This window comes from Amia ocellicauda, chromosome 8 (genome assembly GCF_036373705.1).
Source record: "Amia ocellicauda isolate fAmiCal2 chromosome 8, fAmiCal2.hap1, whole genome shotgun sequence".
Classification (NCBI taxonomy): domain Eukaryota; kingdom Metazoa; phylum Chordata; class Actinopteri; order Amiiformes; family Amiidae; genus Amia; species Amia ocellicauda.
In genome coordinates this window covers 36974442-36992625 of record NC_089857.1, presented here as the reverse complement: position 1 = coordinate 36992625, position 18184 = coordinate 36974442, and the positions used below count along the sequence as shown (strand labels likewise).

General features: G+C 36.4%; 1 protein-coding gene across 2 annotated transcripts in view; it reads left to right on the top strand.

The window, feature by feature from the left end:
* The window catches only part of mcc (MCC regulator of WNT signaling pathway), a 128774-nt gene that overhangs the window by 16496 nt on the left and 94094 nt on the right, over positions 1-18184 (top strand). The window contains exons 2-3 of one of the 2 annotated variants that reach the window (XM_066711282.1): positions 479-723; positions 5983-6194. In XM_066711282.1, the coding sequence (XP_066567379.1) occupies positions 479-723; positions 5983-6194 (457 nt within the window). Of the gene's footprint in view, positions 1-478; positions 724-5982; positions 6201-18184 lie in introns of both variants that reach the window. The other variant, XM_066711281.1, reaches the window with a different exon arrangement.

The window sequence follows — 18184 nt, the reverse complement described above, 5'->3', positions numbered from 1 at the left end:
TGCTTTCCAATCAAATTTGGGATTTACCATTTTTACTATTGAGATTTTTTTTTTTTATATATATCTATATCCAAATCTTCAGTTAATACAGATGTCATCAAATGCGGCCGTCAACGAAATCATAATTATAATCTGGACTGTGGTGCAGAAAGTATAGACTTTTTATTTTTTTTCCTCTTTAACTAATAGAATAATATCAGTAACTTACCTGCCCCATTTTAGGCCCAAATTAATATTCATAGATCTAAATAACCTTCCCAATAAAGCCTTTTATCCTAAATTATGGTTTGCTTAGGATTCCTGATTTACTTGATTTGTGTTTTGTTGGCAACTCGGGAACTTGCGCAGTAAACGCAGTGATAGTGTGTGATTCATTTATGAACAACTCATTTGTCAGATTTGGCAACTTTCACCTCAGTGTTAATATGGTTTTTCCCCCTTCCTACCCGTTGGCCTTCCTGCCTTCCCATCTCTTTAGGAATGACCTGCTGATGGTTTGCCGCCAGCTGAATATGGAGGACTCCGTGGCAGAGATCATGCACCAGCTTGGAGCCGACGAGCGGGGAAAGATCTCCTTTGAGGATTTCACACGATGCCGCATGCAGCTCGTGAGCGAGATCAGGAAAGAGGAAGGGGAGCTGTCGGTTAAATCGGATGACTCCTGCAAGAAGAAGTTAAGAGATCGCATCGCATCCTGGCCAACTAGCAGCGACAACAGTTTGGGTGAGTGGAAAGCAATAATAAGAAGGAGTGACAATAGTGCCAAACAAATTTTTCCTTAGTCTGCATCATCGTAGTGACCTTGTTTACTTTAGTTTTGTTATACATTTTTATTTATAGTTCTAGAAATCAAACAGTATGTCAATTTTGTACACTGCATTAAGAAATAAAAACGTTATAAACAATAATCTAACATCTCAGTATTTTAGCTGATTGGTGCGTTAAGGATATAAAGTTATAGATATTGTTAAAAAAAACTTCTATTTAAGTTTGAGTTTCGGCAGAGAAAGTTAAAGTGGAGCAAGTGAGTCACACAGCTGCACTGCAGATGCGCTGTCAGTTTCTCTGAGAGAACGTTGATCAAAGTTGCCTGCTCTGCCATTTGGGAACATTGTGAAAACCTAAGCAAGAGGAATCAAACCGACACGATGCAGCTATTTTGATACAGAACCCAAAAAGCCGATCATAACTTTCGGAGTGGAAATTGTTTGGGTATTCTTTTAGCCTGCTCATAGTCAATGAATAATGTATTTAAATACATGATTGCTCTGCTCTGATGGCATAATGAGACCATACACTATTCTGTCAGCTGGCAGAGAAGCGTGAGAAATTATCCAGGTCATGAGGGTGGTCTACATAGGTTATTAGTTAAATTATTAAATGTAGTGCTTTCAATATGCAAATGTTCTATTATATGCAGTTGAATTGTGAATGTCATGCTTACTCTACTAGTCTGTGAAATATCACAAATTAATAATAACCAAGTCTGTCTTTACAAACACCAGTGTTAATGAGAGAGAATGAAAAGAAGAAAAATAAAGGTTGGCAAGCAATGCCCCATTAATATTCCATAAATCTTGCCGATGAAGGAATATTTCAGATTTTTAATTTTCTCTCAAAAGTATTCCCTGTCGAGAGAGAAGTTTTTTCATCATTGTTATACTGGCTGCAATAGTTAACATCCTAGTTCTAATCCCAGTGTTGCTTTCGGTACAGTGATATTGTTTTCCAAGCTCAGCTATCGGTCTAGACATTTCCTCTTTTACTATTTAATATTATGTTTGCAAATGAAGGCCCGAATCAGCTGATTGAGTTAATGTTGCACTGCTACACTAAACGTCTAAAAATGCTGCAGAAACAAATGGAAAAGCTTATTGTATGAGAGTGTTACTGTAAGTATACCTGACTCAGGTGTAAGCATGTTTCCCAGCTAAACACATTCAATTCCATCTGTAGTCTTTATGAAATGAGCTATTATCATACGGTTTTCTGGTCACTTCTGGAAACATTTACAAATCACATTAAGTATGATAACTGTTGTTAGTCTTTTTATTTACATCCCGCAAGTTTGAGATCATATGGTTATGTGCAGCTCTCTACCAGTGCCCTTTGAACTTTGAGCAAGAATACATTGCTGACTTCCAGGGTTCTGACTGTGATTCCCACAAGCCATTGGTATTTGTTACATAATGTCCCTCCTGTTTTAATAATAACTTAAATTTTGCCATAATCATATCATCCCTGGACATTGTGCAGGAAACAAATTGGTGTTGACCTAACAAAGACAAGCATTCTCAGATTTATCAGTCACTATCCATTATCTGAATATCAAATTTAAAGTACACAAGAAAATTGAAGATAGCATATTCTAAGCTAATGGACATATCAATCAAAGATGCTTACTTAATGGGTTTTGTTTAAACATGAAGTTTTAATACTTTATTTTGGAAATAAATGTTCATTCCCATAGATTTTTCATGGAGAATTGTAACCGCTTTTTGACATATAAAATTGAACACCAGCTTGGTCTATTTCAGGATTAAACCAATTTTTTTTATCTGCATGATGTATTTGCTTCTAACTCTGTGCTTTGTTTCTCAGGCAGCAGATTAGTCCATACAAAGTTGGATTTGTGATTTATAGACATAGGTACAGTATATCAAAGAATAAAAGCTTATGTAATGTGTGCACCTCAATCGTCTTTGTATGAATAATGTCAGATTTCTTCAGAAAAAAGACTGCGAGGTTGCCTGTATGACAAACAGAAAAAAGTGTCACAGCCTGAAGGCAAAATTCAGATTAGCTAGCTTTCAAAAGCTTTCTTGACAGCTGAGAGGTTTGATTTGAATAATTGCTAAGTTTGAGAGTTATTTATAACCTTTGCAGCCCTGAATAAGTCACTGAAGGAAAAACAACTAACTTTTTGGAACACAAAAAATAAACTTTTTTCTTTGTGTGTGTATATATATATATATATATATATATATATATATTTTTTGGCTGCGTTTGGGTTGTTGTTCTTTGGTATTTTACTACAGTTATCATACCTAAAGTATCTATCTCGTTATTATGTTAATCAATAGTGTTTCTATAATTCCATCTATTCTGAGAATATTAGCAACACCAAACAATCTTTTTTGTTTTTTTAATTTTACTAGTGCTTTGTTCTGCTTATATGGTATATTAGTTCAATTTGATAACTGATAATTGGTGTATTGTTTTTTTTTAGTTTTCCTTTTAGCATAACAAACAACCTTCAGTTGGTGTTCAAATGAAGTTCTTCAAAATACACAATTTTGAGTTAGAAATATTTAGCTGAGAACACATGGAGGCCCAGTAGTGCCCTAGATTGGATGACTTGTGGTAATTCACCACTGCTGACAACTCTGTCACTCACAGCAAAAATAAAACTCTCATTAGTTCTACACAATCAGCAGGTTTCAGCACTTTTTTTTTTTTTTCTGGAATGCTAACCTAATCAATTTCTAAATTATTATACAAATGCAGGAAGCGTTATGTTGACGAGGAATGCTGACTATTGTGTCTGCCAGCTTGACACTTCCAAGAATTTATGTCAGTCTCCAAAGCCGGAGAACTTCACATTCTTTGGACGCACATTTACTTGTGGTGCCCAAGTGCTTCTCGATGTCCTGTTCGGATTTTCAATTTCCTGAAATAAATGAAAGCAGAAAGCCTGACTTTGTGTTTGGGTTGTGAATGCTCTGTTGATTGGTTTGGTCTTAAGTAATCACATGGTGCGCACTAGTGTTTGTTTTTGTTGGCTATAACATCTTAGTGCACATTGTTCTTTTTTAACCTTCCTGTAAGACATTATTGCAAACAACTTCACCACTGGAACAAATAAGTACTGTGCGTGACGGCCTGATACCTGATTTGATTCATTTTCCAGACAATAAGCAGAGCAATTTTGACTGTTATAAAAGCATAGAAGGTCAGGGAAGGTTGGTCTAATAACACGTTGGCCCTTTTCTGTGGTTTGGTTGCAGTATTCACTTGTAATTGCTAGTTTGGGATTATAATTATGATGCTATTATGAAACTCATCTTGTTCTCTTATCTTAAATACGTCAAATGCAGATGACAAATATCACCTGGAAATGCAGTGGTACTGGACTGAAATATTTTCTGGAGATGATCATTAAAATCGGAGCAGTTGCTCAGATTTCACTAGTTTTACTCCATTGCACTTCAGTTTAAACACATGTTAACCTGGTAATGCTTCAAAGCTGCAACAGTTTATTAAAATGATTAATTAATCAAATCTTTTGAAGTGACCACAGTTCTTTTAAGCGTGCCACTGTTAGTATACTCAGTATACTTCTAATTTAAGATAAACACATTTATGGATTCAAATTACTATCTTGTAGAGGAATACTTTAATTGGTCTACTAAAATACTTTTATTCAGTTTTGTTTTTAAAGGATTGACTAAAGAGACTAAGACTGACTGAGACTAAGTTGTTTGATTAAAGAGATTTCTAGAGTTTACTTTTGATGTTAAAAGAGCAGTCAAAGATCACAGATTTCTGTCAATGAAATTGTTCAAAAGGAATAAATGCAACACAAATGGCCTGAATATTTAGCACATTTTGCAAAGAAAGTTCAGTTTCAAGAGTGCTTTACTTTAATCTGCCAACAGCCAAAAAATATGTCTATACCCACAGGGCTGCATGTTCTACATAAGGCCCATATTTAGTTTCGTAGGGTTTTTAATAAACTATTTGTTTAAATGCACAATTTCATATCCCTTTCAATTTCATATATTTATCAACAGATTTCATTTAAACAGTGTGTGTGTGTGTGTGAGTGTGTGTGTGTGTGTATATATATATATATATATATATATAATTAGTTGTACAATGTTTCAGCATATGCAGAGAAATATTTGGAGGTCTGACGTCATGTATGGCAATTCAAAGGGACTTGGATAATATTCAGTTGTGGGCCGACACCTGGCAGATGAAATTCAATGTGGAGTAATACATGCAAGTCTATAAAATGTCCACTATAATTACCAATAAAAAAGGCAAAAAGAATGTTAGGGTATATTGTCAAAAGTGTAGAATTGAGAACAAGGGCAGTGATGTTCAGACTGTACAATGCACTAGTTAGAGCTCATCTGGATACTGTGGACAGTTCTGGGCTCCACACTTCAAGAAAGATATCGCTGCTCTAGAGGCAGTTCAGAGGAGAGCAACCAGACTTATTCCAGGTCTGAAGGGAATGTCCTACTGAGAGACTGAGGGAACTGAACCTTTTCACCCTGGAACAGAGGAGACTACGTGGGGACTTGATTCAAGTCTTTAAATTCATGAAAGGTATCGACCACATCAAACCAGAGGAGCTTTTCCAGATCAGCAGGGACACACGCACCCGGGACACAAATGGAAATTGGGCTTCAAGGTATTCAAGACGGAAAACAGGAGACATCACAATCTGGAACAAACTCCCCAGCGATGTGGTTGAAGCTGAAAATTTGGGAACATTTAAAAACAGACTGGATAGGATCCTTGGATCACTCAGTTATTAATGGATACCAAACGAGCACGATGGGTTGAATGGCCTCCTCTCATTTGTAAACTTTCTTATGTTTCTTATCTTTTTCAAGCTGAATTAATAGATTTTCTGACATATTTACAATGTTTGTTCAATGCGTTACTCAACTTACAGTTTATTCAAAGATCCTTAGGTGGCAGTTGTTGTGTGTTTGTGTGTAATTGGGTTGCCTCTGTCTGTTGGTTCTCCTTTTAAGCAATCTCTCAATCAAACTCTTAACTGAATGTAACTGAACCGATTGTCTTATTTCAACCTAGTCAGCAGTTTTCCACTCCTAAGTGGGTGGAGGTCAGTCAGGTAAGCAGCTGATAATGGGGCTCGAATTAAAAAACAGGCACTGGGGCCTCCAGGAGCTGGGGGACCCACTGCTGTTGGGTTCTCATGCTCAGTCTGTGTATTTTGCACAGGTGCCTTGTCGGGGGCCCGGGAGAGCTGGGAATACGATTCGGGGGCTCGGGACCTGCAGAGCCCCGACCTTCAGCACCAGCCGCCCCTTCAGAAGCTGCTGGAGTATCGAGGAGGGACGCTGGAGCAGCAGGCCGCTCTGCACAAACTCCTGACACAGGCCCACTGCCTGAGCACCCCTGTGGGCGGGAACTACCTGGAGCTGGCCAATACGGTGAGGGTAAACCACACGTTCCATTTTCTGATGTTACTGCTAGGCTTTCAATAAAAGGGAAACTTTGTGTACTTGGTGAACATGTTTTTCTTTTGCAGCATTTTATGAAATGTGTTTAACAGCGTTGTTGCCAGATGTGTTTATCAATTAATTCAGTTAGTTATCCATCATTCCATCTTTCGCTGAAGTCATCTTAGAAGTTGCCTGATAACACGATGTAATGCAATGTTTGTTCCTGGGTAGTAAGTGTTATTTCCTAATTACTTACAGTGAGGGGAAAAAAGTATTTGATCCCCTGCTGATTTTGTACGTTTGCCCACTGACAAAGAAATGATCAGTCTATAATTTTAATGGTAGGTGTATTTTAACAGTGAGAGACAGAATAACAACAAAAAAATCCAGAAAAACGCATTTCAAAAAAGTTATAAATTGATTTGCATGTTGATGAGGGAAATAAGTATTTGACCCCTTCGGCTTAGTACTTGGTGGCAAAACCCTTGTTGGCAATCACAGAGGTCAGACGTTTCTTGTAGTTGGCCACCAGGTTTGCACACATCTCAGGAGGGATTTTGTCCCACTCCTCTTTGCAGATCCTCTCCAAGTCATTAAGATTTCGAGGCTGACGTTTGGCAACTCGAACCTTCAGCTCCCTCCCTTTTCTGAATTTTTTTGTTGTTATTCTGTTTCTCACTGTTAAAATAAACCTACCATTAAAATTATAGACTGATCATTTCTTTGTCAGTGGGCAAATGTACAAAATCAGCAGGGGATCAAATACTTTTTTCCCTCACTGTATGCCTCAAAAATATAGAAAATGTCTTTCTTTTCGTTCACATAGTCAGAAAAAAACATGAATCCAAATTAACATGTATTTATACTAAAGTAATACAGAAATGACTACAAAAGATTTAGAAGCGAGTAGTTTTTCGAGATTTACGATTATACTGTATTTACAGTATAATCGTAAATCTCAAAACTACTTCTGTATTTTTTATATAAAGTATATACAAATTAACATGTATTTATACTAAAGTAATAAAAAAATGAGTATAAAGATTTAGAAATCGAGTAGTTTTTCGAGATTTACGATTATACTGTATTTATTTTGTAGTAATTTCTGTATTACTTTAGTATTAATACATGTTAATTTGGATTCATATGTTTTTTTCTGACTTCATGTGAACGAAAAGACACAGTCGCCCGTTTCCTCATTGGAAATAGTTACATTTCAAAATATCACTGTCCTGGTCCCAAAAGCAAAGTTTGTTGGGAAAAATAGACATTTTCTATACTTTTGAGGCATAAGCAATTAGGAAATAACACTTACTACTCAGGAACATAAACTTAAAAAAATGTGTTACACTGTGTAATCATTACAGATGGACTGTACTCCAGTTATCAGTTTAAATACTTTGGTGTTTTAAAACCATTCAGTCAATTTTACTGTGGTTGTATGTGGGCACTGTGGAACTTTAGCATGTGAAGGTACTGAGCTTCTCTTTCAAAGGCTAAAGCTGAAGGTTCATCTAAGGGTTAATGTGCTTTTATTTAATTGTAACTGCGGTCGAGAAGTGTAGCGTGCGAATGAGTTTAAAACTGTACTTCTCCATTCAATGTATGTAATTTTATTTATTTTGTAGCATGGAGAAATAACAGCGTGGAAGTGGGGGCTTAATTTTTACATAAATAATGATTCAGTGGATTAGCTTTAATTCTCATGCATGATTTTCCATTTTTAGTCCTCAAAGTAAATGCTGAGCTTTTGATTCTTTTTTTTGTGTTTCTAATAAGAACCTGTCTGTTCTGCATGGAAAATAAATACATTCACATTTTTTTCATTGAATGGAATCCTGGTTAATTGGACACTTGGATTGCCTTTTAGTTGCTGTGGCAATTCATTTCTTTGATTAGATCTTTAATCACATACCTACTTAAAATAATGTATGTATAATTCCAGTCACCAGGTCATCAAGTTCCTATCTGAAACAACAAATATATTCCACATCTCTGCTAGTCGAGGTCAAGAGACCTGTAAGTAGCAGAGCTTCAAAGGAGTAGATAACCATTTTTGAAGACATGCTTAGAGTGTCATGCTGTGTGTCAGTGTATTATTTGATAAGTCAGTTTTCAGAAGCTGGAGTGAGATTTGAAATATATCAGTCTACACTACAGCTGCCTCCATGATAAATTAATTGAATGTGGATGTGCATTTGGAAGTGGAGCATTGAATTGAACTGGCAGAATACCTATTTCTTGTTTTTCCTTTTTGTCTCACTCATTTGATTGAAGCACCGCTAATGAAATCTAAGACTTTTGTTCTGTTTATCTGCTGATCAGGTGTGCTTTAAGTAGGCCCAGTACATGCAGTTAGTTTGTATGTTCATTCCCATTAAGAAAGGAGAATATTGTAGTGGAATGAGAATTGTATTTATTTTTGGTCCACAGTCGTCTCGCTGAAGTACTTTTGTTCATGACCTGAGCGTGACTCCCAAAATAAGAGGCCTATATGTAAGTGCTCTCCTCCTGCCCTGATTTCCTCAACTACAAAGTCACGAAAGGAAGTGGTTTGGCTTGCATAGGACAAAGGACCTGCGGAAAGCAAACCAGATCTGTGTTTGGGAAATCTTGTGCTCACAGTAGTTATTTTATGAACATCTGGAAAATTGACTGAAAATGTCCATGTTTATTCAAGGATTTTTAAAGCTTTAAATCAGCTAATTTAATCACAGTAAGAATACAACTGAATGAATGAGATTCTGAACTTATTTCAGAAGTATTTTTTATGTGGATACAAGCAACGTCCACAGGGTAGCATCAGTGAGTTCAGTGTAGTTGTAATGTGTACAATTATGCTGAAGGGGGCAACATGACAGTGTAGCCAAGGCGTAGAGTTTGTTCCGCAAACCACTGAAGTCTTTTATAAGAAAAGCAGCAATGGTGTTTATAGCATACAGTTGGCATTAATTGTATGCATTACATGTTTAGTGGATTATTGGTAATGAGTATTATGTAATTAATATTACATAATTTAAGTTATTAAAAATCAGTATATTCCAACAATGTTAACCATGATTCCTGCTACTCACCAATTTATATGAAGGATTCCCTTATTTGTTATTCAAACTTGGACATTGTGTGAAACATAATTAATCCGCCACAGATTTTCCTAATCAGTCAAGGCAACAAAATTATAATGTAATATTTGAACATCACACACTTAGAGTGATAAATACAGAAATAATTTGAACATCTGTTTTTCTGTTTTAATCATGACATGCCTATTTTGTTTAATACAATGGAATGAGAAAAGTGTTGCAATTTTAATTTCCATATGTTGGTTTGTTCAGTTTTTCCCGTAATTTTCTGGCAGGACTCTGCACTGGTAATTGTTACAGTGCTTTTCTAAATGAAAAATATGTTCCCCTTCTGCTTTCTTTGAGCATCTTTTCCACACAATTATTAACATATCCATATTTATTATTTATGTGAGTAGATATCTAATGTGTCGTCATGTCTTGTATCAAGTTTCAAGGACGCACTTTAGTTGCCATGCCTTTTATGGATTTCATAAATCATTTAGTGGTTTATTATCATCAATATCATTTTGGCAAATGCCTTGAGCAGATTACTATTGACACTGGTGAACTAGAGGTTAAGTAATTTCTGTTGAGGCAAAGACATTTTTGTGTCTCAAGTTGTAACTGTAGTTTTGTGCCTCATCCATTATGTGGTGAAGCTACCTACACCACTGCAGTGTTTAATCCGTGTCACGGGAATCAAATGTGCCAGAAAATGCATTGCTACCTCTGTGTTGCTGTCTCTGTTTAGTAAATGTGTTATATGGCTAAAGGGTATTTGTTTTGCCCTTTTTAAATACAACCAGCAAGCAGTGTCAGTCACCTGCACAAGTGAGGGGATTGATGGTATATTTTGCCACATGCATCTCTACTGATATATGATGTGGGTGATTTAAATAGTAAAAATAAAGTAAAAGTATAATGGTAATAATTAATAATCATATAAAACAAAGTAACTAGCTTAATATATATAATGTGTGTGTTTGTGTACGATGTGTATAATAGATACAATTGCAGCTATTTTTCATTCAACTACGCACATTTTCAAATGGCAAAGTCTCTATATTGTATATTTTCCTTTATGCTTTAGTAAGTAAATGCTGAATAAAGTAAAGTGAGCATTACTCTAAAATCACTTTTTCCAATGTTTACAACTCTACATCAAAGGCAGTTTATCTGTGCAGCATTGCAAAACTATCATATGCAACAGCTAAAATACACTCTGCAGACTCCCGTGGTGCCAGGCAGTTTTGAAGATGACCTGGTGATTTGCAGACATCAAAGAACATGTTGTATCCAGAAAGTTGTCATGGGACGGAGAGTTGCCCAGGCAATCTGTGATCAAGGCAAATCGGGTACAGAGGCACTATTGAGACTTCAGTTTACCATTAACACCTCATGTTCAGGTGGCTGTCCTTGCTTGGAAACATCTAACCTCACCATCCAAAAAATGTATGCCACACTGCTTTCTGGGTTATTTTGTTTTAACGTTAGAATATGTAAATTCTAAACCATAATAATACAATAATATGAACCTCTTAACAAGATTGTACTTACCCAAGCCTTACTTTGATCATTGATGTAATTAACATCAGTCAAAGACTCTTCTTATTTTCTTAAGTGGGTCTGCGGAATTATTATGTGATTATTTTGGCTTTGGCACTTTTACTTGATTGACAGTAAGCTTTTGTGTAAATAAGTCAAGTCTCATGACAATGGACAATTCAGGCTCCAGGTTTATATGGTTTTCTAGGAAGCCATACTGAGAGTTGTAACCACAATGGCCTCCAATTACCACAGTATAGATCGTGAGAGAGCTGTGCGTTTGTTAAAATAAAAAGCCTAATGATTTGCATGAGGCTATAATTAAAGACAGACTGGTGTTCTTAGTGCCATCTGACCAACATAGTTGTTAATCAGATTCTCTGAAATGCTTTAAAAAGGATTTGATTTATTATCAAGGACCTAACAGCAGTTTAGGAGTTATATAGGTGATTTTTCTCTTTTCCCTGTACCCTGATTTTTTTTTTCTGTAATCAAAACTTAATTTGCACTCATTTGATATAAAAGTAATTCAAGTTTAAAAGGATATTTAATTGCATGTCTCATACTGTATATATTCTGCATATTTAAAGTTATATTTCAAATGCATTTACATTTTTCACATTGTTTCTCCCTTTGGTGGTTGCAATCGAATATTTCCCTACAACACACATATTTTAGTCACAACAAACAGCAGAACATCACATGGTCATGTCTCCACAGATGAAGCTTAAATACTGTATACCGTTCATTAAAAACAAACCTAAAACACACTTTCCCATGCATTTTTATTTTATTTTAATGAATTGGAAATCCTAAAATGCTTTGATTTAACAAAATTCAATATGTAAGTTAATTTTAGAAAAACAAATTGTATTCATTCTAACATAGCCACAATTGTCCTGAGGGATATTTGATGTTTTTGGCAATGGTTGACGTTTTAATTACTTAATAGTTCTTTTGTATTCGTTTAATGGGAAGATCTTGATTGACAATTTGGTTTTGGCCTGACATGACGATGTTAATTAAAAATTGCCAGTGATTTTCACTGAGCCTAAATTGCCCTTGGTTTACAACAATGTAGAAAGTCAGAGCAACACATTGACTGTTGAATTGTGCCTTCCTGCTTTGTATTGTCAACAAATTAATAGGCTATAAAGTGACAAACTCAGTAGACTATTAGGCCAGATTCTATGAAAAACATTACAGTAGAGTATATTCACTAACCTCAGTGTTTGGGACCAGTATCTGTACTTATGTTTTAAAAAATGCAGTTGTACTTGCAATCTCTACATCTGTATATGTACAATTCAAGTACATGGTGTATTCTAATCTAATCTAATCTAATCTAGCATAACTAAAAGTAAATTTTAGCAAGAAAATGCAAGACAATGTAGAGGTCATTTTCAATATGAATAGGAGTAGCTGAATAGTATTGAGGAAATGCCAAGGAGTATTTGTTTTCCAAAACTATACTTTCGTAATAATTTCAGCATGATAAATAGTTCTAAATTGACTTTGAGGCGATCCATGTACTGTATCGTTGTAACATTTTAAAGGTGAGAAGCAAAAATCTAAACAAATTAAAACAATAAAACATGAAGTAGCACTGTCAAATTGAATAAAACTAATTGGCAATCAAGCTCTTCTGCAATGACTCAGGATGGCAGGGAAGGCAAATCAGCCACAGCTTGACCAGGTAAAAATCTGGCACAGGAAAAGCAGCTGACAAGGGACTACTGGTGACTTGAATGTGAAATGTGGGCCTGCCATTTCCTTCCTTGCCTTGGGGAGGCCTTAGATATTAAACAGTTTAATAATTATTTTAAATAAAATGAGCAGAGAAAGTGGAAATCAGTTTGATGTGCTCAAGTAACTGCAGCCTATACTCTTTTTGTGGGTTAGAGTAAATATAAAAAGTATTAACCAGAACCTATACAATCTTCCATCCCTGTAGTTTTAAAAATATATCACTGCTTATAGTATATGTAAAATAATTTGTATGTAGACACACACATATATAATCAATGCAATGCAAGTCCAGATGCTGCTGTATTTCATAAAGTGAAATAGTTAATGTAACTCATAATAGGAAGCTGAATGACCATAGCTCTAACATTAGCTTATTTAGAATACTGTAATTTCTCCCCCACCCCGTATATCCAGAATCTGTCAAATTCATTTTTGAAGCTTGAGAATGTATCAGATATTTTGGGACTTAAAATATTATCTGAAATGGGAAAAGTAACTGACCTTTCATTAAATTGGAATGACTACATAGGTCATGGATTTTATAATATGAGTAATTACTCTGATTCAGCTGCACTGAATGAAAGATAACCATACGTTAAATCCTTCTGTGGCCACTTTCTGAAACCGTGCATTTAAATGGGATGGTTGGTGCTTCTTATGATGTGAGGGCATTAATACTGTGTCATACCAATGCTGTCCCCATTTTATTTGGGTTTATTCCTTTAATTATAGTAGTTTGTGGGAACACAGGGACCAATGGTGGTTTACAAGACAATATGGAGAAGCATCCCTAAAGCTATAAGCAGTAAAAGGATAAGGTAACTGAGATAATGGCCTTATTCCTCAAGAGCATCTGGTCGTGCGTATGTTTTGCAGTGGTGATATAAGCATGCAGTCATGCGGTAAAATGTGTATTTTGATTTGTCTTTGTTACACAGGGCTCTACATCACAAAAGAGTGTCACATTTACAGGAGTGCTTTCTTTCCAGAACTGCCATGAAAAAAAGTATACACACAGTATGGTGTGCTATGATACATAGTTACATAATTGATGTTATCTGCACAATAACACATTCAAGATTATCACAGAGGATTAAGCTGACTTCTCATCACTCTGTAGACTGTGTTTATCCTGGAAGTCTGCCCAGAATAGCATTAATGGGGCTCCACGACACTGAATTAAGAACTATCTGCTTACTTCTGCGTGTCCACAGTGTTCAGAGAGACCCAGCACATTCTGTTTTCTCTGACCTGGAACTCAACTTGATGCTCAAAGACATAAAAGCTGCTGATTGTGGATCAGTGGATATTTCAGAGCAGAAAGATACATTTTGAGGTAAGAGAACTTTGAGGATTTGTGCCCTGTCTCGGTCATGGCTGCCCATTCTGCCTAGTGCCCATTCTGTTGCCCTAATTTGCAGGGTATGCTATCCAGCAGTGAGAATGTAGGGAGATGGTGGTGGCAGAATTAGTTGAAAGTGTAATATTAGGAATAGATGAAGTGTAGCCACACTTCTGAGGGAAACCAAAAAAACAAACTAGCAGGCTGGAAGTGACAGCAGAGGAGTTTTACATATTCCAACTCTGTGTTCGTGGGTTTCAAAATGACTGTCTCTGTTGTTTTCTCGCTCTCCGCCCCGTAATGTTTATATGAGCGTTGTGCTTATTTGCGGGAAAGCATGTCGTCTCTTTGTTGTTCGTTTAGTACTCTGCGCCTTTGATCTCCAGCTCTGTGAAGGCTTCCATCGAACCTCGTAATTAGAATTTAAGCCGTTGAAGGCAGTTGACTTGATTATTTTGCTTTTAACACATGGGATTGGAGCAAATCTGGAAAACTACTTGATACAGAATTGTTTCTGTCGGTTGTACATGAAGGTAAGATGAAACGCAAGAGGTGTTCATGGCATGTCCATTAGAGCTTCGTTATTCATGGAACTGGACCAAACGCACCGCCTGCAACCAGCTTAACTGATGCAGTGAGCATTACGGACGTATTCGTTTAGCACCTTTGTATTTCTTCTGCAGATTCTGCACCATACAAACACAATCCTGCTTTAGAGTACAGCAGGCAAAAGGTTTTCCCTATAGACTCAGTGAAAGTCATGGAGTTTTGTTGAGATGGCAATATCATTTAGTTAGTAGCATTTAACTTGCCTCTACACCAGATGAGTTGTGGCATATGTATTGTTTGATGAAAGCGTGCAAGATACCAATACCTCTGGTGGTTAGTATCTCGGGTAGATTCAATTAAGAAACGTAGGAAAACACACACACACACACATTATCAAGACACTTTGTTAAACTTTCATATATTATATGTTGCTTCTCTTAGGTATTGTATTATCTTGGCACTAGTCTTGTTAATTACAAGTGACTGAAATGCTTTGAAGTGTAACGCAACTTGCTTAGATGTATTCAAAGCTTTCTCTTTAACTCCTGATTATAAGAGTCTAATTTCTTCTGTGAAACATACTTACTATTTTTTATTTTTTATTTTTTAACACAAATGTTTTTCAGGCCAAGACATGTGACTATGAATCAAATGCTAACCTGCATGAGTGTAGCAAGGGGTAGCTGGCATTTACACTGAAGATGAGATGGCTCTGAGCTGACTCTGCAGCCTCTCAAAGTGGTTGAACATTACAATGGTCCATTGTCCTTATGGGGCATTTATACTGGTGAAGAAAGGGCTGAGCTATCCTAAAAACCACAGTTGTGAATGTGTTTCCAATCTGATAGATGAAGGTTACCAAAACAAAAGCTGAGATGCTAATCAGATGAGCACGATGAGTCGAATGGCCTCCTCTCGTTTGTAAACTTTCTTATGTTCTTAAATGAATCGGTTTGGTTTAGTTTTTCACATATACTTGCTGCAATTCTAAACTGAACTAAAGTGACATTTGTCCACCATTACATGTCCTTACTGGTCCAACTATCTCTTTTCACCCTGGAATTGTCAGCAGAAGAAGAATGACTTTTTCGTTGATTTCCACAATGCTGCCTGGATGCAACACAGCATCTACAGAAAATGACTAACCCGACATGTCTACAGATCTGTCTGTGTGTTACGGTTTTTAGGCAGCACTAAAAGTAAACATGAAGGTAAACACTGAAGTGAATCTTCTCTTGCTGGAGCTTTCAGATAGCATAATACTGATAAATAGATGTCAAGGTACTGATGGGAAAGAGGTATGATTAGTAATTGAATTTATATCGGTACATCTCCCAATTAGAAACTGTGCCAATTCACAACGGACCACACCAGTACAATTCACAGCTGACATCTGTGCCAATACAGTTGCAAGTCCCTCTAGTTTCAGGTGATGACCGCTGTACTATCTGCTTTGTTTCTGCAATCTCTGTCCTTATTTCATAAGTTGTCCATCTGTTGTTTACAACTGAAGTGAAGATTAAAGATTACATGTGTCAACATCCATTAGCAGAACAGGAAATTTGAGATTGCTGTCTGAAAGAGGACGAGAACAAAGGCGCTCTCGGTTTTAACGGCACAAGAAAATGAGATAGTCAGATTTTTGCTGAATTACTGTCTGTAAGAGTACATTTGGCTGCTTAATATTCTGAAGACTAAGATTTATTTTGCATGTGAGCAACAGGTCACATTATTGCATTCTTCTGATGCGTTTTCATTGTGTGCAGAAGATGCATTTTAAATTGGAGGGAAGAGGGGAGATTGGATTGGATTGCCTTCAACAAATTGAAATAGTTTTTCGGGTTGTTTCCACTAGCTGTGTCAATGACTGGCGCTGAGTTTGTAGCATTTTATTTTTCTACTGGTTTCTTGGCATAAGAAACCTAATTGTAAAATCAAATGTAGGCTTTCTTCTGGATGTCATTAAAACATGGGTTTATATTATTTTCTTTAATCAAAATGGTATTAGTTTTTATGTACACAATGGTAGTCTCTGCAGTTGATGTTATGCTGGTGTGGGAGTTTGAGGGCTTTTTCAATGCAGGTGGCACATTATTCACTGGCGAAGGAGGGAGTTACTATCCATGTTCATGCAGCTCCAGTGGCCTCCCTTTCAGAGCCCAGACTAGTGCTTAGGGTAAAGTATCCCAATAATAATAATAATAATGATGTGCAGGTGGTGTAGGAGGCGATTCAATCACCAGGATCCCTTTTCACATTTCATCTGTGCAAGTCACTGGAGAGGGACGAGACTGTTCCATTGAGTTTACATTAAGATGTGCATGAAATCTCAATGTTCAATGCGCTCGTAATCTGTCACTTAGGAGTATCTTTTGGTCATATCTTCAATGTGTAATTCAAATATTCTCAATTTTTTGTATGCATTTTCTGAGGCTGATTCCTAGGGGCCTTTTGATTTAAAAAAATTACAGAAAAAATAGTCTGTAGGCTACTTAAATCAAGATTCAAAAGAATCCTCATGTCTGTAGTGCCTGCGCATGAATGTCCAATTTGATGTCTCCCTTGTTGGGCTTTAATGCCTGTGACCCTGTGAAGGATCCACTCTCATCTCCAACCAACTGGGCACACTGCACATGTCCAACCCAACATCTCCACCACAGGACTTTGCTATATATCTTTTGTGCAACGTGACATATTTTTTCTGGTATATGATATATCCACTTTGGTATATGATTTTTTTTCTGCTATATGATATATCCACTTTGGTATATGAATCATTTTTTTTGTTATTTTTTAATTGAACGGCCCCTCATAGATTCCTATAGCTGTTTTTAACCATTGACTGGTTAAATACAGCTACAGTATCTGTTTTTGTGTTTAAATTTGAGAATGGCAATCGGTTATATTCAGTTAAGTAAATGTAGAATTGAATGTAAACAGCTGGTCAATAACACCTAAAAAGTAATTCAATATACTTTTTTTTATTTTTATCTGGTATTTGAATTAACTGATGTGATATATTAGTTGTTCTAATATCCTGCTTAATACCTATAAGTAAATGAGTTAATTTCAGATTGATTATCAAGGGGTAGGAGAATGTAATTTATGTTCATTGCTCTTTTTGCAGCTACCAGGCGCAGCCACAGTAGTGCAATAGGGTAGCCTGCAATACTATAAAAATGCTTTGGTTAGTCTTGGCATTTAGATTTCTTTGTGCTCTGATGCAGCACATGGCTTACACCGGCCTGCCATGAATAATAAGATTTGCAAATAAAAAGTGAATTAAAGTCACAGTTCTTTGTCAATGCTATAATAGGGAAATGCTGTAACTCATCTCATCGCTGTCCACCCTTGGTATATTACATTATTTTGACTTTTAATACTGGGAATAGCGCTGAATAAAGTAAACGATCGAGTTGCTGTATTGAACTTCCAAAGTAATTCCGTTTGCTTTGTCAGTACTGTTCATTTAGGGTGAAAGCACCCTCTGAAGATTGTATCTGCCTGCCCGTAGAGGCTCACACGCTCTTGAGAAGTTATTTTCTGGAGCTGAAATGTCTTGTCATTAGCTCAGCTGGATGTCTCATGATAATAGGTGCTTTTAATGGAAGGCATTCGGTTTTTCATCTGCAGCTTCACTGATACACACTTTTACTTCACTGATACACAATCTTATTTAAAATTATGGGGAGTCTTATCCGAAGCCAATGTCATGGTTTTCAAAAAGA